At 41.3% G+C, this 27,269-nt stretch overlaps 1 protein-coding gene across 4 annotated transcripts; it reads left to right on the top strand.

The window, feature by feature from the left end:
- LOC109959395 (sodium/potassium/calcium exchanger 3) lies at positions 1–27,209 on the top strand. Of its 4 annotated transcripts, none has more exons than XM_020598703.1 (18): positions 1–671; positions 7,753–7,860; positions 14,888–14,964; positions 15,581–15,655; positions 15,752–15,836; positions 16,633–16,736; positions 16,818–16,892; positions 16,980–17,005; positions 18,656–18,709; positions 18,825–18,967; positions 19,087–19,253; positions 19,334–19,571; positions 19,715–19,881; positions 20,173–20,287; positions 20,403–20,515; positions 20,659–20,724; positions 21,913–22,052; positions 26,472–27,209. In XM_020598703.1, exons 1-17 carry the CDS (start codon positions 569–571, stop codon positions 22,021–22,023), a joined length of 1,827 nt encoding a protein of 608 aa, XP_020454359.1. In that variant the 5' UTR covers positions 1–568; the 3' UTR covers positions 22,024–22,052; positions 26,472–27,209. The 4 variants fall into 4 exon arrangements, with proteins under 4 accessions (XP_020454359.1, XP_020454360.1, XP_020454358.1 ...); XM_020598704.1 differs by having other exon boundaries at positions 21,913–22,059; XM_020598702.1 differs by lacking the exon at positions 26,472–27,209 and having other exon boundaries at positions 21,913–22,114.
- The last annotated feature ends 60 nt before the right edge of the window (positions 27,210–27,269 follow it).

The raw sequence follows: 27,269 nt of genomic DNA, 5'->3' as shown, positions 1-27,269 counted from the left end.
GAGGGGGGGGGGGGTTATTTTTAATGCGTGAACCTCTTGTGCCATGTGTTTGAATGGCTGAGGGCCACAAGCTTGACAATATGGAGGTGTCACACATATTTCTGTCCATTTCTTTTGAAGATGGAAGCCAGAGTTCGTCGCCGCCTGGTGGTGACACTGGCGTAAGCAGAGAGAGAGAGAGAGAGAGAGACAGAGAGAGAGAGAGGGAGAAGGCGCACGGGGATCAGAGCATGTCGCCTCCTGTTGCTGCACCACACCGTGGGATCTGCTGTCGACCTTTCAGGCTCTACTCATGAACGCAGGGAGCTTTTTCACGCGTTTACTCGCTATGTGCGACCCGAAAGCCTGACGGAGCGAACCAGTACGGCGTGTTCTCCGAGTCTGCAGGGGGAAAACCGGGGCTTGTCTGCGGGGATCTTTTTTGGCACAACTTGGTAGAGAAGTCGCTTGCTGCGGTTGCTGCTGCTGGAGGAGGTGGTTCGCTCGGAACTGCTCGCAGGGAAAGTGTGAAACAAGTGTCAGCAAGAGAGCAACAGATGTTTTTAGTGGATATGCGGCCGGCCGAGGAATGAAAGCAGCAGCGAGGCACCGGCGGCCCTTCCAGCGGTTCTGCTGCTGTGGAGTCGGGCTGGTCGCCGTCATTTGGCTCACACAGGTCATCCAGACGCCAGGTGAGACCTTAATACACCGCAGACGTGCAGGCTGTGCTGCGCACCCCTGTGTGCGTGCACCATGATTATACGCATATATTCACTGCAAAGAAATATACCAAGGTTTTTAAGAACAGGTCATCATGTGCACGAATCACTGTTTGAATTTACACGGTTGTATGTGTGTTCTCCCTAAGGAATGAAATGCAGCTAGGAGCCCCCATTTTAGGATGTGGCTACATAACTAAGCATATAGCTAATCATATATAATCTCCTATATTAAGATTATATCGTAAGAAAATAACAGTTAACTGGTAGTGTGTGGTGACAAATGGAAACCATGCATAAATCAAGGGCAAATGTAAAAACAAACCATATTTTCATTCTCAAACGTACATAAACCTACCACTGGTCACAATGTATTCACAGAAAATCATGTATCTTTGTCTGGTCTTGGACCAAAGATCCAGTAGCCTGTCTTCTTCTGTCAGCCTTGGATCTAAATATGAATTGATATGAACTGTCTGTTGTGCAAGTGTCAAAGCTCTCCACCAGAACATAATATCAATACAATTCGAATTGATATCATTATAGCATTTAATTATCTCCAGCAATGTGACATTGTTGAAGCAAAGTGTGGTTTTGCCAGTTACAGTGTTAGACAGCACTGAGTTTCTCCAGTGTGACTGCAAACCTCAGGTTCGTTCTTCTGGCAATGATTTCTCTCTCTTTTTTTTTTTTTAAACTGCAGTAATGTGACAGTTTGATTACATAACACACAATCTGTGGCATGTATACATCCAGTCACTGGGGATAAGTTCAGTTATAGGTTGCTGCAGATTCACCAGGCATTCACAGGCTTGTTTTCATCTTCATCTCAGAAGAACCACTGTTTATCACTGGGCATGTGAAGGATTCATTTTAGTGGATGTATTTGCATTGTCCCTAAATAGACTGGCTGGCCCATTCCCAGGCTGCCACTGTAGCAAAGAATGCCTTTTTCATTTGAGTAAATAAATCATTATTAAACATAGATAAATAACAGACAAATTTGAGTTATCTTGCATTGTTTACAGTAACCATCATTCCATTCAGTACACAATATGACACGATCCCATACACAACGTCTGATTGACATAATCCTGATTTCCCCACTGAGTCCCCATGGTAAAATAAACTTGACACAGCGAGTCCAATGCGTCTATAAAAGGACATGTAGTGTAGTGGATGTCACACAAATCATTGGGTTTCCTTACAGTTCATGTGCGTAACCCACCTCGGGTTACGCACATGAACTCCTCCACTTCCTTTGCCTTACGCAAAATTCCCAGACGCACCCATTATTCATTAATGGTCAAAATGAGGATTTGTCTTGAGTTTGCTGCTAAATGGGACAATAAAGCATCTGTGTACTGTTCCTAAAGGCATCACCCATCCCCTCCCCCTCCCCCTCCATCTCATTATTCTCTCTTCACCTTTGCTGATGTGGTTGCACACTGTCACACGCACTCACCAGCAGCACGTTCAGCTGTGATCCTGCGTGTGTTATAAAAATCTGAATGAGTCAACTTTTTGTTCTATCAGGATAGTTAGATTCACATTTAGGCTTTATCCTAGTACCACACGGAGTCCTTCATCGAGGAGTGTACAGGTAAATGAGTGGTGTCATCAGTCTTTACACTTGTGCATCAACAAGAAGAGGCTTTTTTATTTTCAGACCAAAGCCACTTAAACCATATAAAAGCGCAGGGCCAAAGCATGCAGTCTGTTGTTTGTAATGACGACAGGCAGGTTATTCTCACAATACTTGGAAAATATTACACATGCTGCAGTGTCCTGAGCACTACTGCTTGTATGGCCATTTATGGATATGCAGATTGAGCACTAGGTATCGGTAAAAAAAAAAAACAACAACTTTGTGCTGAGTATCACAAGAAATAAGTTTGGTCTGAGTCGAGCTTCTGACACGTACACACCACATGTTTAAAGAAAGTGGCTGAGAAGAAACTTTCTGGAGCAACAAATGTTGAAAACAATGAAGAAACAAACAGCAGCAAAGCAGAACTGATAACAAAGGCATCTGTTGGATTTATTGTGCTGGACTGTTTTCTGTGTGGGGTTTCAATACTTAATTGAACATTTTAAGCCTCACTAACCAGCAAGATGAAAGCAAGTGATGAATTCAGACCAGCATCAGCGAGTAGAACATTGGACCCGTGAATGTCCCGTGTGTGTGTGTGTGAGTGTATGTCTGTGTGTGTGTGTGTGTGTGTGTCCCATACCATTATTATGCCTTGCAGCACACAGGATAGACAAACAGAAAAAAAAACTGTCGTTTTACAAGAGAAAAGTTAGAATGAATAGGTTTGTAACATTAAACCTGGAGTGACCGATGGGCAACATTGCCATCATTTGGACTTGTGTTGTGTTAGTCACATATTGACTTTACTTTTAGCCCTGTGATATCAGTATTTGTATTGGAAAATAAAAAGTGAAATCAAGCTAAATTTGCTGTTTTCAAAAAGGGAGACTATGGCAGTTGAACCTTACAAACTAAAAAAACAACAGCAGCAGGAGAAGGAGATGGCCAGTTGCGTCTTGATTAGTGAAAGTATTAGAACTGTACGTAGGGATAACACAATCTGTGGTCTGTGCTGTATTTACATAACTGTGGTTTAGATCCCATTTAAGGTCAAGTCAAATGTTCATCAGTTCTTTGTTTACTGCAACATGGCACTTGTAAAATGTTCAGTCTGAATGTCAGAGCGGAGCTCTGAAGCATTGTTTGCTAAATGGAAATGCCTGCGTTGTCACCACTGAGGATTTCCCAGACGTCTCCTGAGACGTTTAATTTCTCAGACTACAAACTGGAGGCTGTGAACCTGTTTGGAGTATAGGCATTCAGGCCTTGAAAAACCTAAATAGGTGCTGTTCTCTTCAGTCCATGTACTGTACTAAAAAAAAAACATGAATAATTGTCACAAGATAAACAGGTGGCAGGTTCCCTACAGTCAGTACTGTTGTGTTCAGATATGAATTATGATTTGCATCATTTACACCTAGCAAAGGTATTTACAGTTACCTTTCTGCAGCCTGTGTGTTTATGTATGGTATGGTATGTTGAGCAATGCAGTAGTAGATTAGGATATTTTCATAAAACAATCAGCTTTCATGATTGATCCTTCTGTAACCTCTCTTCTCTGTGTTTACATTGTAGGCCGGTAACAGACAGTTATAGCTAGAAGAATAATGACTAAGAGTAGGGGTGGATTAAACGCCATGGGTCACCAAAAGCATAAGCAGCTTCTAGGTTAAAGGTCAGAGTCAGAGTGAAGACACTTTGGCTAAGTGCATAGAAAGTGTGGGAGGCGTTGACCTTTTCTGTCCACTTTAAAACAGCTTTCTGCACCTTTTTTAACTGTGGACGAGGAACTTGCATAACAGACCGTGTGACACAACAAATTCCATGTATCTCATGAGTGTGGCTGTTGTTCAGTTTGTCATCTACTAAACTGATCACACGACAAGATCTGGGTGAGCTAAACAGCTTAGTGTGGGGGGCGGAACCATGTTCAACATTAGCAACGCTAGAACCTCAAACTTACAGGAGGATATAATGGCCTGGAAAGGAGTCAGAGTAACTGCAGTATGTAATGGCACCCACCTTTCCAAAGTAGTATTAGTCTATTTATCTTATTGCTGTCAAAAGCCTAAACTTGTAGATATATAAGAACTAATAGAATTGAAGAATATTGAATGGGAGCCATTGCTTTCTCAGTGTTAGGGTTGAAACGAACACTTATTTTAACTAAAGGTTAACCTGCTGATTTCTTTTTTTTCGATGAATAAATTGTCAGAAAGCAGTAAACCACTCAGGTTGCCCTGTGTAAAGTCCTCAGATTTCTCTTGCTTTTTGACCAGTCGTCCAAAATCAAAAAGTTAATGACCTATAATAGAAAAACTAGCCAATCTTTACATTTTTGAAACTGAACCAGAGAATGTTTGTCATTTCTGTCAGATGTACTGTCTGTTTCATCAGCCTTTGTAGGTGAATAACTTTGTCATCACTAACCCTTGTCATGTTGTTTGTGCCTATAGTTATCAAAATCTGGGTCTGGAAAATAAATAGAATAACCGTCACATTTGTTAAAAAAAAGTCTCCTTTTTCTAATGAGTCTAATCGTGGTGTAGGTGTCGGACGCATCTCCCAGTTAGTGTGTGAAAATGCTGCAGAGCCATCTGTGGCACAAACCCTTTTTGAATTTCATATGAGTCGAGCTCCTCTTGATGCCTCAACATGAAAGACTTTGCTTCGCTCCTCAGCCACGACCGCTGCCCTTGTGAAAGCTGGAAGGTACAAAGGGACGCTCCAGCGCCTGGTGATCACAAAAAGCATTAGACACAGAGACCAAGCTGCCTCATAAATATAAGGGCAGTGTGTAGTACAGAGCGTAGTAACCGCCTCAGTGTCTTCGGGGCCCTTAGTGGAAAGTTCTCTGTGGGTGGTAGTGGACGATGTCTGTGTTTTTATTTCCCTTAAGAGCGATGATGGTAGAGATCTACTATCTGTGGGGAGTTCCTCGGCTGTCACCCTAGTGAAGTCGTAAACACTGAAATCCACCCACAGATTAGATAATGAGGAACGAGATCCAGGGCTGAAATACACACAATAAAGATTTCAGTGCCGATGGCCGAGGACAACTGACGGCAGCATGGACTGAGTTACTGAATGTGATGCTGTCGTCTGCAGCCAGAAACATGAGGCTACAGTCAGAGACTTGACTTGAGAACAACTCTGCAGACAAATACTACATGTAAAACTACTTGGATGATTTAAAAAAAAAAAAAAATTTAAGATGTGTATACAGTGCCTTGCGAAAGTATTCGGCCCCCTTGAACTTTGCGACCTTTTGCCACATTTCAGGCTTCAAACATAAAGATATAAAACTGTAATTTTTTGTGAAGAATCAACAACAAGTGGGACACAATCATGAAGTGGAACGAAATTTATTGGATATTTCAAACTTTTTTAACAAATAAAAAACTGAATAATTGGGCGTGCAAAATTATTCAGCCCCTTTACTTTCAGTGCAGCAAACTCTCTCCAGAAGTTCAGTGAGGATCTCTGAATGATCCAATGTTGACCTAAATGACTAATGATGATAAATAGAATCCACCTGTGTGTAATCAAGTCTCCGTATAAATGCACCTGCACTGTGATAGTCTCAGAGGTTCGTTTAAAGCGCAGAGAGCATCATGAAGAACAAGGAACACACCAGGCAGGTCCGAGATACTGTTGTGGAGAAGTTTAAAGCCGGATTTGGATACAAAAAGATTTCCCAAGCTTTAAACATCCCAAGGAGCACTGTGCAAGCGATAATATTGAAATGGAAGGAGTATCAGACCACTGCAAATCTACCAAGACCTGGCCGTCCCTCTAAACTTTCAGCTCATACAAGGAGAAGACTGATCAGAGATGCAGCCAAGCGGCCCATGATCACTCTGGATGAACTGCAGAGATCTACAGCTGAGGTGGGAGACTCTGTCCATAGGACAACAATCAGTCGTATACTGCACAAATCTGGCCTTTATGGAAGAGTGGCAAGAAGAAAGCCATTTCTTAAAGATATCCATAAAAAGTGTTGTTTAAAGTTTGCCACAAGCCACCTGGGAGACACACCAAACATGTGGAAGAAGGTGCTCTGGTCAGATGAAACCAAAATCGAACTTTTTGGCAACAATGCAAAATGTTATGTTTGGCGTAAAAGCAACACAGCTCATCACCCTGAACACACCATCCCCACTGTCAAACATGGTGGTGGCAGCATCATGGTTTGGGCCTGCTTTTCTTTAGCAGGGACAGGGAAGATGGTTAAAATTGATGGGAAGATGGATGGAGCCACATACAGGACCATTCTGGAAGGAAACCTGATGGAGTCTGCAAAAGACCTGAGCCTGGGACGGAGATTTGTCTTCCAACAAGACAATGATCCAAAACATAAAGCAAAATCTCCAATGGAATGGTTCACAAATAAACATATCCAGGTGTTAGAATGGTCAAGTCAAAGTCCAGACCTGAATCCAATCGAGAATCTGTGGAAAGAACTGAAAACTGCTGTTCACAAATGCTCTCCATCCAACCTCACTGAGCTCGAGCTGTTTTGCAAGGAGGCATGGGCAAAAATTTCAGTCTCTCGATGTGCAAAACTGATAGAGACATACCCCAAGCGATTTACAGCTGTAATCGCAGCAAAAGGTGGCGCTACAACGTATTAACTTAAGGGGGTTGAATAATTTTGCACGCCCAATTTTTCAGTTTTTTATTTGTTAAAAAAGTTTGAAATATCCAATAAATTTCGTTCCACTTCATGATTGTGTCCCACTTGTTGTTGATTCTTCACAAAAAATTACAGTTTTATATCTTTATGTTTGAAGCCTGAAATGTGGCAAAAGGTCACAAAGTTCAAGGGGGCCGAATACTTTCGCAAGGCACTGTATGTTTAAACTTAAACCAGAAATGTATTAAGTTATTATAGTTCAGTCAGAGAGTCTTTGTTTCTTTTTATTGCAAACAAGTCAAGACTGCGCTCAAAGGATTGTTGAAACAGTCGATTAATGGGGTCAGCTGATCAACAGGAAATGGTCAAGAATCACGACAAGCAGTTTGAAGTCAGTCATCAAACTAAGATATGGTCGGTCTTACCTTGTCACATTTGAAGATTTGCTGCTTTGTTGTTTTTTTTTTTTGGTCAGTTGAACACCGTTGGTTGTGTTGAGTTGGTCAGACAAGCAATTAGAAAGATGTCACCATGAGCCCTAGAAAATGGTGATTTTCAGTTTAGTTTTATAAATGACAAGGAAATCCTCACAGTAGGAAGGCTGGCTCGAGAAATGACCGAACTAGTTAATAGATAATCAAAATAGTTGGTGTTGGTTGATCCACTAATTAATACAGCATTTTAAAAGAAAACTAATCCACATATAAATCAATAAAATGTATTTATTATTTAAAACTCTAAAGGTTTAGCTCCGAGGTAGTGGTGTGGGAGATCTTTGAAGTCCAGTTGACTGGTTTAGCACTAACTCTGGTGTTTTGTAACAGAGACAGAGTCTTCTGGGTTCCGGCCTGGCGTGAATGGTGCAACGCTGCGTTGGACTCGCAGACTGATGCAGGAGAAGTCGGACAACCAGAGCACGGAGCCCCGGGCAGGTGAGTCACTATGCTTCCCCTGTTCCTCTAGAACAGACCTGAAACACCCCGCAGGCTGACTTCTTATGGTTCAGCATGGAAGGAGATAGGAGCACTTCCTAATATTACATAATCAGAATCCGCTTTAATTGCCAAGTATGTTGAGCTGTCAGACTGGTGCATGTAGTGGTACTATTTACAATGATGTTTATGTATAATATATCTAATCTCTTCTCAAAGCTGAATGTATGTTTCTTACTGTGAATAGGTTGTTTGCACGTGATGTCTCGTCACTGTGTTGCTGTGGCGCGAACCGCAGATGGAGGGCGGGAGGTGATTTTCTACGTAGGCAGCACTATCACAAGCTCTCAGAATTCCTACAATTTGCATCGTTTTGTGGCAGAACAAATCGATCACACCGACGAAGCAAGAGAATATTTTATCGAGTACCTGAAGTAGTTGTTCATATGGGGGGAATCGATCACACCGACGAAGCAAGAGAATGTTTTATTGAGTACCTGAAGTAGTTGTTCAAATGGGGGGGAAATGCAAGAAGTTGACTGAAATGTCGACTGACTATTGTGTTGAAGCGTTTATCCCCTGTTCAAACTGCTTCCTTAGTGTCCCCCTCAGTGGTCAGGGCTGGACTAAGGTTAGGTTCAGGTTAAGTTACTAGTGGGAAATGTATCTTGATGGGGAACACCTCTCTACAGCGGAGTATCACTCGACAGAAGCACAAACTACATCCTCAAAAATCACCAAACAGATGAATCAAAACTCTAAAACATCCTCTGTAAAATCTGCACATTTATTGCAGGGCTTTTTTGTTAACTTGGTGTATATGATCATATTGCCAATGCCTAAATCATTTTGAGCATTTTGAAGATGTAGAGGGAGTCAGGAATGGTTTAGCGATGCCCTACTTCTACCATGTGGCTGTACGTGCATGTGCGTGGTGTATGCAGGTGAACGGTGACGGTGGAGAGTACCAGAGATTTCCGCCGCTCCCCAGTAGGTGATCTGCAAGGTCATGCGGACTAAGCATTGTGCTGTCAAGAGCAGTGTAATTAGGCTTGTGCACTGAAATACTGAGGAAGAGAGACGGAGCACCTAAGAGTATGCTGTCAGACTAGATTTTCTAAGGTGGTCTTTTTTTAGCAGATGCCGAGGTACCCTCCATTTCGTCCCTGGTTGCATCCTGAATAGTTTGGACAGATCCAAACTGCTCTTCATGAAGTTGTTTTACCGAAACATGCTGCCAATCGCTAACTGTAATCAGACCTTTATTTCTGCAGCTCCCAGGCTGATTAGTTCGCTGGATGACATGAGCTGCATTCATCACAGCTGACAGTTTTATTATTAATAATGTCGATTTGAGAGGAAATCCGTCTATTGTTGTGTGGGGAGAAACATGAACGTGGCTTCACAATGAAGAATCTTTGGCCTCACTATCAGAGCACAGTTCTCTGTCTTCAGATCATTTGCATTTGCTCTGTGACTGTGCTAATATTAGACTGTCAGTCACTATGTTGTATTGTATGCAAATTGCAGGGCTATTGTTGAGACCTGAATACAAAATTTCAGGCTTATTCTCACAGAAATGTATGCAAATCATGCCGTGCTAATAATAAACCATGCAAATGGTCCATTCAGAGCACACTGCTAAACACCACCGGCAGTGCACTGTGCTCACTGAGCGTGTGCACTGTGGAATTTAAACACACAATATTTAGTGAAATACATTTTCTTACCATCTCCTGCGTGGAAGGATGTGTGCATGTGGCAGCACAAAAAAAACAGCGAAACTCATCACAAAGACCCATTTCTTTCTTTTGTCACAGTAAGATGAGGATCATCATGTCAGGGCATCTTAATTTAAGAGGTTTAAATAATGTGCATGTGGCACCAGCTTTTCTGCTATATGGAAGAGTTGAAATGCAAAGATCATACGAAATGCATCAGTGCATGCGTTTACTTCAAACGTCCAGGCTGGAATTCAAGCAATACTTGCTTGTGGTCAGTCTTTATGACCATTTTTTAATTTTGTTCATTTTATCAGCAAATCTCTCATTTTAGGCTTAAATAACCGTTCTAGCTGCTGATAATCTTGTGTGGGAAATGAATCCCACAGCTCAGTGACGTTAAAAATAATTAAATTATTTTTATTTGAGAGGTGCGTGGACATGGACACATCAGAGATGTGGGATCTGTCATTTGTAGTGAACTCGCACCTACCAGGCACCCTCGTCTAAGATGAATATTTTTTTCAATGTTTGAGAGCAGAAATAATAAGTACCTCTCCACCAGTGCTCTCTTTGCTCTGTGCAGCCACTTGTTTTGCTGAAACACACTTAACCTTTACCGAATTCCTGGTTGCAAACAAATCTCCCTCATTATCTCTTATAAAGACACAATCATACTTTGCTGTGGTAGTACACTGGAGACAGGGCGGCAAAGGAAAGACTGGACAAGGTAGGATGACAAAGCAGCGAGCACGTCTCCAGGCACACGTTGCCGCCCTGTTCCTCAGCAGACCGTCCGACAGTGATTACATAATCTGCAGTGTGATTAAAAAGCCTGCCCCGGACCTCGGAGGTTATTATCTTGGGGATTGCACAGTAACGTCCAGCCACAGACTCTCTTTCTCTTTTTATCTCACCACCGCTTAATAAGATGGAGACAGTGTGATCCGCTTTCAGCTGAGAAGCCTCGGAGACCATTGTTGCTAGGCAACTGAATGCTAAATTTTGAAACCCAGACAATTCTGGCATTAAAAGTGCAAAGCAGAGAACTAAAAATAGATGGAGGAGAGATGAAGGAGGGGTGGGTGTATGAATCTAAGTTATGTAAATGAAGTAAATGGCTCATACTGTGTGTGTTGTTGAAGCTTGTTATGTTGTTTATTTTGGCAAGAGACAGTCAGCTGAAAATAGTGTTTTTCCACAGCCATTTTTTTTTGTCTTTGGGAAAGTGTTGAGAAAGAAAATCTGGCAGATAATCTAACACAAATTGTCTTGGAGCAGCTCTGGACTTTTTATCAGAGCAGTCACACTGTGGATGCCACACAAAGAAAACAGCAGTTAGTGTGACCATTATTTGTAGTCGTGTGAAGTTTTGGAAAATATGAAGCAGTTATGAAAAGACAAAGCCCAACCAAACATTTAAGAAGCTGATAAGTTGTTGTGTGACCAGACAGAGGGATAAAGATACACAACCCCAGCTGTTTTTATTTTCTTGTTCTTTTACAATATCGTTACATGATTTCTATTGTTTTTTTTTATTGATCGTCAAGGTGGTTGGTGTGGTTTGAAGCCCTGCTGCCATTTCATTAGCGCTTTATTCAACCTGCCTCAAAGCAAAGCACATCAAAGTGCAAATGCATAATTGAATTTACATTACACACCTGGTCTGTGTGCGCGGGTCAGCGCCAGTTTGGTTAGCGCATAATACGACAGTACTCAGTGTGCCGGCCAATACAGTAGCTTGACTCCAGGACGCCCTGCAGACTCTCAAACTGCTAACGTTATTCTGTTCCTCCTACTGCCTGTCAGCTACACCGAGACCCCCCAGACTGACTTATAGACAACTTGGCTCCTCACGTCAGTGTCTTCTAATCTGCACAGAAGTTTTATTGATATGCACTCAGATACAATACATATACAGTATAAGAAAGAAAGGCTGTGTCATTTCTACCCTGTGCAACAACCACAGAAATGATTGCTCTTTTTGATAGAACTAATATCAATGCTAAAATTGTTGCTGGTCATTATTAATGATGTGATCAATATGGCACCAAAGTAACCAACCACGCTAATAGGTTAATACCTCGCTGCAGGCTGAGATAGCCAACAGTCTTTTATAATTACTATAAATATTGTAGTGAATTAAACTAATAAAGTTTTCTTTATCAGATGCTCAGTGTGTTGGGGCTAAAAGCAGAAGCAATATAGCAAACCTGCGCTAACAGTGTCTCAGGTGATCATGTTCATAAAATCGTTATTCAGGGCCTTTTTTAATTGCTGCATTGTTTTCTGTTGTACTTTATCACCATGTTTTGTTTAAAAATATTTAGTCTTTTCATGACAAATTTCACAGAACTAAAACATGTTTTATGGTTGGTATAAAATCTGCTATATGTGCTAGACAGCTGATGAGTAAAACCAGAAAAAAGTCTTAAATATTAGTGAATACAAACACATAATCTACCTGACTTAACTCTTGTTTGGTAGACACATCTAGCTCCCTGTTAAGACTATGCCCAAGTTTTTCAGGTCAAATTTGTAATGACTTCTGTTATTTAATCCTTGTGATGTCACAACACTCCCAAAGCATATGCATCAAAGGAACTAAGTTTAGTATTTTCATTTTTTTAGTTTTATGGTGGTAAAGTCTGCTGAATACTTTCAGTTGTAACAGTTTCTTACTAATGGACCTAAAAGACATCCTGTCCAAATGGTTGTCCAGTTCGGCCTCTGCTCAAGTTTGTAGAATTCATAACGCAGTGATGCGGCTTAAAGTCATAATGTAGCACTTTCTTTGATTCGGTTAATAAATGAAACGTTTTCCTTGTTTTGCTGTTTCACCCTTCTCATCTACTTAGTGACCGATAACATTAGTGATTCAGCCGTCTCACATCTGTCTACATGAAGTAATGTCCATTATGCTTGAACAGAAGCCGTGGCACAGTTTAGAGTGTGATAATTGTGACAGGGCTGAGGAAGTATATGGAGTTATTTACACTTGTGGATCCCTTCTTGAGTACTTCAGCTTGTGTAGATATGTGGGCTGCAGTGACGGCCAGAACTAGATCAGAGGTGCAGTTGTTGTGGGCGCAGTTTCTGCCAGTAAAAAGGCACAAAGTACGGAGTGAAGTGACTGTAGGCCTGAGCACAGAAGCACTTGTATTGTCCGAGTAACATCCATACTATAGCCCGAATCTTCCCTGAACTCACTGACGCTGGCTGCTCAGCTCCTGATTACAAAACTACTGACTTTTTTGAGCTGATGGCACATCTGGCTTAAATCCCCAGTTTGGGAAGTTACACATGTGCGATCATCTTTAACCCTGGGGTTTCAGTTTGCGGTTTTGTGTTATGAAACCTTGGCATAAGACTCTTGGCAAAGCACATTCCTGTCCAGCAGCCTTCAGTAAACCGGGGCACTGTTTCTGTCTCTGTGCCGTCCTTCCCCCTCCCTCGGACCTCTCCTGAGGGTTTGTAAGGAAAAATAAATATTTTTAGACATTACGGTCCAGAGCTGCTGTCACTTCTCTTTTTTCACTTTTCATAAACCCTAACCATGGGAAGCACATATTCACCTCCTCCTTTCTCGCTGTTCCTGCAGTTTCCTTGCCTCTGGCTTCCTACTGCCACCCCCCCAAAAAAAGGTGCCCCCAGGGAGAGGGTCACCATAGCAACTGCCTTCACCAGAGCAACTCCTGAAAGCGTCCATCTAAGCTGCATGTTGCAGCCCCGCGTTTCCACTGAAGGCATAACCTGAGGGTTTATGGTGTGGTGCAGAAGGAGGCTGGAAGGCCTCCAAGACTCTGAGACAAAACGGAGAGAGCGAAACAGAAGGTGAAGCAAGTAAAGCCACAGAAAGCGCACAGATGTCCAGCAGCTGATCAGCTTACCAGGCTGCTTGAGAAGGATGTATACAGTGCAGCTTCACATTCAAGATCCCTGTGCCGTGCGATAAGATGACAGAAAGTTTACATGCTAAGCCTTGATGATTTAGTGGGCAAGCTGTGCCCTGCAAGAACAGCTGGCACTCAAAGAAAACAGTCATCTAAGAGAGCAGAAAACAGACAGCGCTGTGCAAACGTTCAGAAACTCGCTTCAACTCTAAGCCTTGAAAATGATGCACAAGAAGCAGTTTGTGTCATAGTAAGCATGCAGGCAGGCAGTGCTGCACTCTGGCAGACACAAACATGTAAACATTATTGCACAAACATTTACATTTTCTAAAGGAACATAGTCACATTACTGTCGCTTCCTCAGGACCATATGGTCTCCTTCTCTCACTCTGACATCGCAGTGTCAAAGATCAGGTCTCGTATCCTAGAACAGACCGTCCCTTAATCTGTACAGTCTGTTGTTCAGTTGACATGCAGCTGCGGTGCGGTGCGGTGTGCATTGTTATGGCTGTGCTCATTCTGTGCTTGGACCCACTGTTGTCTCACACAGCAGAGGAGCTATAAATTGCTCCATGCTTCCCAGTAGTTTAAATACATCCAGCTCGGCCCAGAGTTGTAAATTGGAGCTGCATGACACTCTCGAGGCTCTATTTTGAAATGTCAAGGGACCAGAACGACGCTTACGCTCTCATTAACAGGTTTTTTTCTTTTACACTTGAGGAATGACAGGAAGCAGCTACCACTTTCACTTCCACCTCACTCCGTAGTGCAAGATGTCATGGCTTGCACCATGTTTGTTTGAAACTGTCACACAGGACGATAACAGAATATACTGTATAACCACATCTTGTTTTTATATCTTTGAGTTCATTTTGAAATGACTGGATGTAATGCAAGATGGCAATACTTTAAAAATGAAGCTTTACAGCAGTAATCAGGATCAATTTAATACATTTCATCTGGTTAAAAAAAAACTATTGTGTAATTTATTCTCCAAATTTAAGAGAAACATCATATTCCCTGTTGTCAAATGCTATCGAAGGCTTTGAAGGCCATGGGGCTTTACTGTATAAATAGATCCTGCAGTATACACTATACTGTATCTTAGGGCATAAAGTATAGGGCGGCTGTGGCTCAGGAGGTACAGCAGGCACCTCCGGTATCGCCAGTCTGAAGTGTGGCCACCATCTTGAGTGCCTGTATGTGAAGGAGGTGAATTGGCAAAATAATGTAAAGTGCTCTGAGTGTGCTTATGTGCATAGAAAAGCAGTATGATAGCTTTCATGCATTTGTAAAGTAAATTGATCATGGAATTGACTTTTTTTTTTTTTTTTTAGTTAAACAAGTGAACTCACAAACTGAAATGCGTGATTTGTTGGGAGCACACTTATCACCACATCTGTCCCCTCGCAGCCATCCATGAATTTCCAGAGGACATCTTTACCAAGGAGCAGCGAAAGAAGGGAGCTGTGTGTCTTCATGCACTCTGTGTGAGTATTTCACATAATATCACCTGAAATCTGAATAATTTGTCTTTATTTATGTCTTTGACTCATCATGCTGACATAAGCAAAAGCCAAAATATACTACAAGCTACACAGCACTCAGCGCAAACCTCCACCATAATGCCATTTCACCTAAAAGCATTATTCCCACGATTCCCATGATAGTCTGACCTTGATCATATGATTCCTGACTTTGGTGTGTGGAAGAGCTTATGTGGATGTTATTGTGCAATTTATGTCCAGGTATTCTAGGCACTGTGTACGGAGTTAGAAGCACAAATATTGAAATTGGCCCTGTCTCACAATGGGGAAAAATCATTTTCAAAATTCCTGGGTCTGAATGATGAGCCAGATCAGCACCAAAATCTAACGGATTGTTTCGTGGGCCATACCCTCCCTCTCTTAAACATTTCATCAGAATCCTTTCATTACTTCCTGAGTTATGCTGTGAACAAGCCAACCGACAAATGCCGGTGAAAACATGACCTCCACCTTGGCAGAGGTAACCACGGTGTGACACAACTTATCCTTTATGTAACAAGGCAGGACGTATAGTGTATGTGTACTTCCACTCTTATCTGTACTCATCTGTACTTTCCAGGCCATCTACATGTTCTACGCTCTGGCCATAGTCTGTGATGACTACTTTGTCCCTTCCCTAGAGAAAATATCTGAGGTGAGGAAAGAGAGCACCAATCTGTATTCAAATAAAAGTCTTTTTTTGGTTATTTTATTTTTATTATTATTAATATTGGTTTTTTTTATCTTCCAGAACCTGCAGCTCAGTGAAGATGTGGCCGGGGCGACATTCATGGCTGCAGGCAGCTCTGCTCCAGAGCTCTTCACCTCTCTCATTGGTTAGTAGCTCAGCCAGCCAAGACCAAAAAACAGCAGTGCCAGGTTTGAGAGCACAAGTCAAAGTCAGTTTTCACTTATTGACAACAATTAAATGAAGGAATGCTCGAAATTTCAGGTTGTTTTCTCAGTCACTACAGTGCCAACGTCATCCAGGAGATGTCAGCAGAGTCTTCATATAAATTAACTTCTGTAGCCCTGGCTAGTATTGTTTTAATACCATAAACAATCTCCACCATTTTGACAGGATTTAAAAATCTCACTCTTTCAATTTGTGATATGTCAGTCAATGTTGTCAGTCTCTTTAATTTGGATTTCAACAGATTTGTCACAAAATTCTTCAAACCAGAGAAGAAAAACAAATAAGGCTGATATAGAATAAAAACACAACTGATTACTGAGTACTTTATGTATGAGCGTGTGTGCACGCTCATCTGGTATTAATCACACTGGGGGGAACCAAAACCTGTTTACACACACACATTGTGGGGACTCAGTTGTCCTTGTGATCCCCACTGTGTAAATCACAGAATTTTAGGGCGATATAGGGTAAGGGTTGGGCAAGTTATGCTTAAGGGTTTAGGGTAAATCTCTGGGAAATTAAAGTAAATCAAGTAAAGCCCCATGAGGAATGAAAACAAATGTGGGTGGGGGTGGAATAAGAGCACCAGGCGGCTGTACAACAGTCCACATAAGCTGTTAGAAAAGGCGATGACAGGGGATTTTTATCTAATCTGAAACCAAACCAAGCCAGATGCTGAACATCCTGTACTCCCGTCCTGTTTCTCTGTCTCTCAGGTGTCTTCATTACTAAAGGAGATGTTGGAGTCGGCACGATCGTGGGCTCTGCCGTCTTCAACATCCTGGTCATCATAGGCCTGAGTGGAATCTTTGCAGGCCAGGTAGAAAAACCATCTGACACTTTTACAGCCATCTTACATGTACTGAGAATGAACACTAACATTTATAACCGTTCTCTACAGATAGTGGCTTTGACATGGTGGCCCCTTTTTAGAGACTCCTCCTACTACATCCTTGCTGTACTGACCCTCATCTTGGTGAGATGTGCTGTTCATTAAAATAATCCACCTGTGCAGAGCTTTTCCACAACATGTTTTAAATGCTCTGTTTCATTCTCTCTCTAGGTTATCTATGATGCCAGAGTTGTCTGGTGAGTCCACAAACCTCGGATTATGTTCAGGCTACTCTAATTTCTTTTCAGCTGCTAGAGGGTCTAGTGAGACTTGGTGCCTGCTTAAACTATGGATGCCTGGTTATGATAAGCTGTACAAAGCGCAGCCTCCAGTCTGATGCTAGTCTAGACTGAGTAAATTTGACAGTCCAGCAGAATGCTCTGCTTACCAACAATGTCACACACCAGCTTTGCAAAAGCTGACTTTTAGGTTCATTTTAAAGAATATTTACAATAACAAATTCCTAATAATCCCAATCCAATAAAAATGTACGTACTATGTTTGACACTTTTATAACATTCATCATTGACAGAGCGAGCAGTGCTCATCATATAATCACATTTCCATAGAAACAATCCTACAGTAAGTGTCTGTATTCTTATCTCCTTCGTGTTCTAACTGATCTCACAGTCTCTTCCTCAAATGACTGTATAGCCATGAAGATGAAGGTGTTCAACAGCCATTGATTGTGGAACACGTAAAATCGATGTGGTTTCTGATTTGAAAAAATCTGTTGTAAAATGAGTTTAATGTGTATGGAGGAGGTATCTGACATCAGTGGCAGCCATTCGCATGATTTGGAAGTAGCTGTTAGTGATTTTTGTGTAGCCTTTCCTTCGCAACAGGTTCAGGTTTTAGTGCTCCTGATGCCCTTCCTAATTTCTAAGCTGCTGTGAAAATGTTTTCTATTCTGTTGACCTGGTGGTTTTGTTTAAAAAAGAAACTTTCCACAGTAGAGTCAGTTGTTTTAATGAACACTAGATTTATTCACTAACTTAATGTCGGCTGTAGCGGTGGATTCGTCAGTGATACATTGCTGACTGTTATTGAATTGCGGCGTGCCAAGTCAAGCCTGCCTGCTGTATTTCAGCTCACCACCTCATGCTTTGACAGATGTGTTTTAGCTGACTTTGCCAAGTCACAGCATTCTCCGAATATCTGAGATATGAGTCTGCACATGTGTAGCAGCGGTTATCTACTATCTGTCCAGGCATAATACATGAGTTCAGTGTGGGAAGTTCGCTGGGAAGTTTTCAGGCGTACACAGCTGAGCTCGTTCGCCAGTTATGCTATCTAGTATTTCTCTATGACTAAATGTTCATGACCTGTAAGCAGTGATCAAAGATAAAATTCAGAAAAGAAATGTTGAGGTACATGTACAATTTATCAGGAGTTCAACAACAACAACAACATAAAAACCCAGCAAATCTACTTCATCATGACTGTGTGGGTGTGATATGATCAGAGCTGGGCAAACACCCCAACAACTGTCGACATATTGCAGAAATCTCTCATGAAAAATAACCAAAACTCCTCTTATTATAAGTCTTATTTTCAAAAACTTAGTTCATAGAAGTGAAGTGATGCTATATGAATTTAACAAATAATTTATAATATGCATTTCTGAAATAAAAGGAATCTTGGGCTCTATAATGTAGATCATAAATAATGAAGTAAGTTGTATTTAAGTCATCCACACATTTACATTGACGTAAGGCATTACAGACACTGCCTTTACACTCAGGGTTAAAACAAGATTACCTCAACTTTATTATCCATGTTATCTGTGATGTGAAATATTTAATGAAAACAAACTGATTAATACCGATGTACTGTTTGCTGTGCAGGTGGGAGTCCATTCTTCTCATGACTATGTATGGAATTTACATTATAATCATGAAGTAAGTTTTACTGTCCCAAACCACTGAATTTCAGTCATGACACCTTCATCAGTCTGAATTGTGACTGAGGACCAAAACAACAGCAACAAAACAGCGAGTATCTGTTTGGTTGCAGGTTTAACTCCCAAATTTTGGCATTTGTGACAAGTCAGTTCAGTAGCACTGGACCCTGCTGCCTCCGGTCAGAGGACCACAGAGAGGACAAGATGGGAGAGGACACCTCCGCTTGCAACACCTCCATGGTGCTTCTCAATAAAGGTCAGAAGACATTACTGTTCAAGCTGATTCAACATATGTGGGACTTTCAAAATAAGGGGTCTCAAAAAGTGGGGAGAGTGCTATTCATTTTGTGTTAATTGCCAGCACCTCTTTCACAGGCCAAGCTCATTCTGAGGAGTCTCCTCCAGTTCTCATGGTGGATGAGCTCCTCATCCTCAACCCCCACAAACTTTCCTTCTCTGAGGCTGGCCTGCGTATTATGATCACCCCTCACTTCTCCCCCCGCACCAGGCTAACAATGGCAGGACGCATGGTCATCAGTGAGGTATGTGAGATGCGTATGAGATGATATAGCACAGTTGGCTTAGAGCTGTGCACCAAAAGCTTCCCGCTGTCCTCTCACAGAGACAGAGGCTGATCCAGAGTTCAAAGAGCCAGCAGGATGGGGAGGCCAGTCCCGGGTCAAGAGGGGGCTCAGCCAGCAACAGTCTGAAGAGGACGGGCTCCTGCAGTCTGGAGAACGGAGGAGGGACACCTGGGATGCGAGATGTAGAGCTGGGAGACCAGACTGGGGTTGAGGTGTGCCAGCCAGGGGAGAAGGAAGAGGATGATGATGGGATTTTCAGTCCCATCCGCATACCAGGTGAGGAAGATATGTTAACAGCCACAAGTGAAAGCAAGATCAATCCTGCAGTGATTCGTTTCTGATATTATGTTAATTGACTTTTACTTGACTGATTAAATCCATGTATTCTTCTGATGGGTCTGACTTCTGTCACTTCACAGGAGGCTGCGGTGCGCGGGTAAAGTGGGTGATCACATGGCCTCTAGGTCTCCTGCTTTACTGTACTGTGCCTAACTGTATCCTGCCACGCTGGCACCGCTGGTTCATGGTCACCTTTGTGGCCTCCACCCTGTGGATCGCCATCTTCTCCTACCTCATGGTGTGGATGGTAAGGGGGCAGGACTCTGTCATAGGACTGTTATCTACAGTATGCCTTGTATTCACCCACTAAATATAGATGTAATATACATCTACACGCTGGTATGCATAGATGTTAAGTACAAAACAGAAGCTAGTGATTATTGGAGGATGCACCACCTTAAAATACTCCCCGTGTGTATACTGTAAATTATGATGAATTAATAAAAGGTCAAGATCTTGCTGTCGTTAATATATGTGCAAGCCATATAACTCATTCAACTGTTTACATCTGAATACTTTTCCCTGATGTTTCCATCAGGTCACCATCATCAGCTTCACACTAGACATCCCAGACTACATCATGGGCATAACCTTCCTGGCAGCAGGGACCAGTGTGCCAGACTGCATGGCAAGTCTGATTGTAGCTCGACAAGGTAGTCAGAAAAACCCAAAACAAAACGCTCATTATGAATCTTTTAATTATACTTCCTTTGTGGCACAAGTGCTTGATTTCAGCAGCTCTCTGTCACTTGTCTTGTCTCATTTCAGGCATGGGGGACATGGCAGTTTCCAACTCCATAGGCAGCAATATCTTTGACATCCTGCTCGGGTTGGGTTTCCCCTGGGCTCTGCGTACCCTTGTGGTGGACTATGGATCATCAGTATGCACAATACCAGTCTCTTTACTTTCCTTCTGTTTGTGATTGTCCAGGTTTACTGATGCACATGTATAAGAGTTATCAAAGCAGAGATTTCGGGTTCTCGCTTCTACATAAAATTGTGATGTCCTTTTTTTCCCCGACAGGTCTCAATAAATAATAAAGGACTGGTGTATTCTGTCATCTTGCTGCTGGCGTCTGTGTTTCTTACGGTAAGAAAACTTGTACAGAACACTGCAGTTGTTTCCATGTCTGCCTGGATGTTCTTTGTTGTCAGTACTGTGTGCACAGTCGGTGTGGAGAGAGTGTTTCTCACAGCAGATGGATGCTGAGTCAGCAGCATCCACACAATGTTATCCTGTTCTTTATATTTTCTGCTTTCTTCTGTATGTTTTTGCAATAACAAGCAGTACCCTTGTCAGTACTAGCCCATTCAGTACTTTTACCTTCATTTCAAGTACTTCTGACAGTACTACTGAATTTGGTACAGCAGGTCGGGGTTCAGTTCTTTGTCAAGGCATGCTAGATCGTTTTGGAGGTAGGGTGGGAGGGGAGACACAGTGAGAGAGAGAATACCCTACCTCCTTAGGGGAGGTAGGGTGGGAGGGAATAGACACCCATTCCCCTCTATTCTCTCCCCTGTCTATCTCCCCTCTCACCCCTTTGTCACTACCACCTCTTTATTCCCTCTCTATTTCCTCCCCTCGCACCTCTAAAATGATCTAGCATCCCTTGACAGAGACTCGAACCCCGACCTGCCAAACTAAAGTCAGTAGCGTTAACCACCAAGCTATCCAGCTACTGGGTAGATGCACATTTAGAACTTTTACTGGTTTCTGATTGATGAATGATGCTTCCCAGGTCACTAGTTCAGTGTGAAGATAAGGGAGAAAATGTTTGTTAGGTATTTTGGTTTAATGGCCAACAGATTTTATCCACCTTGCTTCTAGTCACAGCAGGTAGCTTGTTTATTAAACCCACTGTACTGTCCATGACCTTCTCAGCAGATTGATGACGTTACCAAATGGCTAGCAAACATAGTGTAGCACTTAGCAGCTAATAAATGAGAAATATCTTTAAGGAGTCGGTGCAAGCAAAACGGAACAAAAAGGGAGTGTCAATATCAAGCTTATATTTGTCAGTACACAACTCCAAATGTGTGTGCCTTTTAGCACTGCCCCTGTGTGGCCCAAAAACAGTAGTGGTGGCATTGGTCTGGCTCCTATAAATGTTCTCTCTCATATTTATCTAAAACCAAGTTATTGATGCTTTACTAAACTCAGTAGGATTTATAATTAATGTCCCGGTGTCTCATATTGCAGAGCTACGCTTTGGTAGCAGACTGGTTTCCAGGCGAATCGTTTTGGCTCTTCCTCATGTCTCTCTCTCTCTGCTTGCAGGTGATGAGTGTTCACCTGAACCACTGGAAGCTGGATCGCCGGCTGGGTCTGGGGCTGTTGTTTCTCTATGCCATCTTCCTGCTCTGCTCCATCCTCTTTGGGCACATGTGAAGCCTTAAGGTCAAGGTCACCCCTGTCAGGCAAGATGTTGAGTACCTACCTTTCTACCACATCTTCTTTCCTGAAGCAAAAAAAAAAAAAAGCGACAGCGTTGTTGTGTTCCTTGTGAGTTTCTGTGCCCCTCTGTAGGACTGCTAGGGTGAAACTGTACAAATGCAACTGCACACACACAAAAATAGCATTTCTATTCTCCTATTTGTACAGTGCAGTGTGTGAAGACTGTCTTAAGTATCAAATAGGGTACCAAAAAAACTTTGTGACATGGCAGATGAAAGCAGAAGAAACTTTGGGCCTTTAGCTCCAAACTGAAACAGTGTGTGACCTAGAAAACAAACAGTTCTGGTCCTCATTAGCTAATTCGTTGCACAGTGTTGTGGCAAATTCATTAGTATTTTGGTCATAATTATTTACTGTAACAGAGCTATCTTTTTGGTTTGAAATACTTAATTTTGGCATAATATTTTATCTTTAATCTCCTCACATTTTCCACTAACATTCTTTGACAAGGCATCAATTTTGAGAGAGGTCGCTTCCTGCTAAAATTCCACCAGCTTAGCTTTCCAGCCAACTACTAATGTGCTGCTTCTGCTTGCTAATTAGTATTTTTTAAATAAATGATGTGCAATAAACTATTAGAAGTTTAGATTTATAGTCATTGTAGAGGCTCAGATATATAAAGTACTGTGAAAAAGCTTTAGGAACAATAAACGTTTAGAATCATGCAATATCATCAGGAAGGCATGTGATCAGCCCCTAAATCAGTCCGCTGTATGACAACAAGTGCAAACATACAGCAAGAGTAAAAAAAACAAACAAACAAACAAACAAAAAAAACATATATATCTCATTTGAGGGCCTAAAAAGTGGGGCAAGGTCTCAGAGGTTAACCTGCCTAGTGAGTACGGTAGCTGAAAATCGGTGCGCATGTGTATCAAGGACAGTTGGTGCTGTTTTACAGGTAAAGGGGTAGTCGCACCAAATATTGATTTCATAAAACTTTTTTTTGTCTCTTTACTACAGTTTTAATTAATTGGTTGATTTGGAAACTTTAGCACAGTACTGTATAATGTATATAGCTGAAACACAAGGTTCACAAACCTAGATATTATGCACATTACAGTACCTGTAAATAGCCCATGCCGTAAGTGAAAGAAGTCTAAATTGTACAAGGATCTTACCATTTCAGGGACACTTGTTCGCTGTCACTGAGCTCGTTCAGTCTGAGTCTACTCTTAAACTAATTTATTTGTGTTGTTAATGTTTGTATTTTGAATGTAGCTAGTCCAAGTAATCAATGCCAGGATCACAAGCTGTTGATTTCATCATTTATGTCTGTTTCTGGCTGTCGTACGCTACTTCCGATCAAGTATGCTTGTGGCAACACTAATCAAACTGTATGTCCAGGATTGCAAAGGCAGCTGCACTTGTGACTTGGAGCAAGTGATGTGAGGCGTTGAATTGAGACTACCCAGTAAATTGTTTTCAGGGACCAACATGTGTGACACGAGGCTGAAAATCATAGGTGGCTGTGGATTTAGCGGCAATTAAAAACAAACAAACAAAAAAAAAAAGTACTTTGATCTGCCATGTCATGCATCAGATTAATCCGTTTGTCTATTGGCCTTAGGTTTGAAAACCCTTGTATGTTTTGAATGTACACCTTAGCTAACTTTACCATTAGTGTGGAAATATATAGATGCATTCAAATGTAGCAGGAGGCACTGAATTACAGCCAAGAACCTCTCAGCGGTGAGGTGCTTCAGTAATGGACACCGTGTCTGTGCCAGAAGACTTTTAGAATAGTTGCATTAGTATGAAAATGTACATTATTGTGACAATATTTTGACAATGTTGCCTCATTACTTAAAAGCAAGTACCGGTACAGATTATTGTACATAAAGAGATTATTCTAGTGTTGCAGTATTTTTAGAGGTCTTATTACTATGAAATCTAATATAATGTACTTTTTGAGTGTCACAAACTGATGATTTTGAGTGCAGGTTAGTGGCAATATTTCACGTTTAAGGTACGACAATCGTTCCAAGATTACTTCACTTTGGTGGAACATTTTTCCCGTTTAGCACAAACTCGGATCAGGACAGACACAGAACAATTTACCTGTATATTCATGCATATAGTGCTTGTGTCTGTTGTTGCAAATAATGCTGCATTTCCCATATTGTTAAATACCAGCTGCACTTTATTAGGAAAACATAAAAATTTGGACCCATTCCTGAAATACATGGAGTTTGAGTTTAGTATTCACTATAATTTAATTCAAGACTAAATGTTCCACCAAAGAGATGAGGGAGATTTTTTTTTTTCCAATGGTTATATAATTATCGTCTACTTGAGAATACTTTTTACTGTTTATAAATGTTAAATAATTTACATAGTTTTTCAACGATGACTGTCTGACAAAGACTAGTTTTGTGGTGTTTTGATATTTTTTAAAAAAGTCATGTAAGCCTATTTGTGAATTACTGTAACAGAATGAATGCATATTTTGTCAGTTTGTTTAGTGGAACATGAGGGATGTAACATCAGATGAGCACACTTCAGCACTGTTTGTTTTTTTTTAAGTTCTGATTTATTGACACATTCAACTTTATTTCATGCAAAGGACAATAAGGCTCCTGCTTGTAGATTTAAATTGTGTCTGACCTTTTTAAAAAATGAGGGATTTTTAAGCACAGATAGAATGTTTGTTTAAATTTGTGTGTATAAGCAGTGAATGTCAGTTTTCCTGTTTTAATAGCTTTGTTTATTGAATCCATTTTGACTTTTGCAGTGTTAAAATTTCCTCCAGTGTGCAGTGTAGACAAAGAACTGTCTCTTACAAAAACTAAGAAAATGTTTGTTATTCATACTTTTTCTTTTAGTCAGTTTAAAAGTGTAGTTGCATTTAAACACACTTAGTCTCATCTACTTAAATTGTATACTGGGACTGTTGATACCCATCAGTACATATTAAAGGATAAGGCTGCTCATTTTCTATAATGGTATTTTCAGGAATGGCCATACAGAGACTCAAACCGCCGTTGATTGGCCTTTACGCACTGTTAATCTCTGTCCTGGACTAACTTGTTTATGTGTGTCATAGATATCTGCTGTCCAAAAAATAGTTAAAAACACATTAGTGATACACACAGCTGCATTGGGTGCAATTTCTTCATTAGGCGGCAGCATCATGGGTGTATTAATGGGCAACATAGACTGGTCTTGGGATTTGTAATGAAAAAACGTGTCACCCAGTGCAGCAGTGTGTTTCCCTGATGTGTTTTTAAACATTTTTGTTGGTTAGCACTGTTGATCCCACAACAGGAAGGTTCTGGGTTCAAGCCCCGGCCGACCCGGGGCCTTTCTGTGCAGCATTTGCATGTCCTCCCAGTGCCTGTGTGGGTTCTCTCTGGGTACTCCGGTTTCCTCCCACAGTCCGAAGACATGTAGCTTTGGTCGACTGGCAAGTCTAAATTGCCCATAAGAGTGAGTGTGGTGTGTGTGCTTGTTTGTGTCTGTGTCAACCCTGTGATAGACCGGCAACCTGTCCAGGGTGTACACCGCCTCTTGCTCAGTGTCAGCTGGGATTGGCTCCACCCCCTCATGACACTCTGCAGAATCAGTGATATTGATAATGGATGGGTGGATGTAACAATAATGAAAATCACACAGACGAACAAAATCGTCCAGGATTGTCAAATGACAAGTGGTGGTTTTAATCTCTGTATGGACACTGCTGAAAATACTATTAATACAGAAAATGACCAGCCTTATCCTTGAAGTTCTTAGGTCAAGGATGCCTTCTAGAAGTGTCTGTCAGACTAGCAAAAAATGAATTGACAGTTGTTTGGACATTCAGTTGTCATTTATCAAGCAAAGACTCCAGTCATTCACCTGTTAAAGCTGTTGGATTTGACAAAACAAGCAATATGCCACCTTGGCAAAAGTGGGAAACTGAGATGAGATTTCCTGTTATCCCCTGACATTTTATATATTCTAAAGGCTTGAATGAATTAGAAATATAATTACAGATTGAGTGAAAATAATCATTTCCATATATGTTTAATATAGCATTTTTGGTAGGTTGTTTTTTGTTTGTTTGTTTTTTACATTATCTGAGGCAAAAATTGTCCTTACGTACCCGCATATCCATCCTCTACCCTCATGACTCATGCATCAGCTGTTGGGAGTCTCTGCTGTAACCAGCTCCTGTATTAAAATCAAGTAATAATCTCATTACACTTGTCATGGGCTCCAGCGACAACAGCTCCAAGCCAAGTACTTGTTGTAGTTTCACAGCGCTCGATGAATGTTCTGTGATATTTTAGAATTAAAATGTATTGCTTTAGAGGTCCTATTGGATTAGAGAAGACTGTTGTATTTTGAGTGCAATAAAAACCGTGCAATAACAGTTCATCTCTTTCACCTGTTTTCTCTAGGTGGCAGTGATAGTGAATGGATGCAGCAGCTGAATTAATAGAAAGAGGATGTTTAGTTCATGACTGCCATCTCATGGAGTAAACCAGAAAAAAACAACAACACAGATCTTCAGTTTTTTCTTTCTACCTGGCCTTTACTGCTAAATATCACAACCTCCTCACTGAGGTTTCTCTGTCTCTTTCTAAGTCATGTAAATCAGAAATATTAAATGTGTAGAAACCTGGTGAAGCCTTTTGACACAAATCTGACTTTCTTGTATTCTGGGAAACAAAGCTTTAAGTAGATTGGTTGAGTATAATTTTAAGTCTTAAGTTTCCAGATTAAGCTTTAACATGGCCAAACTGCATTTAATTAAAAATGGGGACAGCCGCTGTCCTGTGGGGGACAACACCAGCAGTTCTATAGTGCCTAGTATTTTATTTTTCTGAAGACAAACTTCATACAATGAAACATTTCATCACAAACCAAATGGAAGTTCACCCTAAGAGAGTTTACCTACTGTGTAAACCTACGAGCTCAGTATAACTGTTATGAACAATCCTCTCCCAGAGCTTGAAACCACAAAACCATAGCCTCATATTTAACAGTGGCACCTGCAGCTGTAATCCTGTACGCACTTTAAAAATAAAAATGTTCTCAAATTTTAGCCACTGTGTTTGGCCGCCATTGATAGAGAAATATAGCTTCAAATGTATGGACCGAAGAGCTATCTAATATGATATCGCACACCCCCGAAGTGGATCACATCTTTTCTACTGTCTAAAGTGAGCCGTGCAGCTTGGAGTGAGTGACAGCAG

This window comes from Monopterus albus, unplaced genomic scaffold (genome assembly GCF_001952655.1).
Source record: "Monopterus albus unplaced genomic scaffold, M_albus_1.0 scaffold39.1, whole genome shotgun sequence".
Lineage (NCBI taxonomy): Eukaryota > Metazoa > Chordata > Actinopteri > Synbranchiformes > Synbranchidae > Monopterus > Monopterus albus.
The sequence above is the reverse complement of the archived record's forward strand: the minus strand, read 5'-3'. Positions and strand labels throughout refer to the sequence as shown.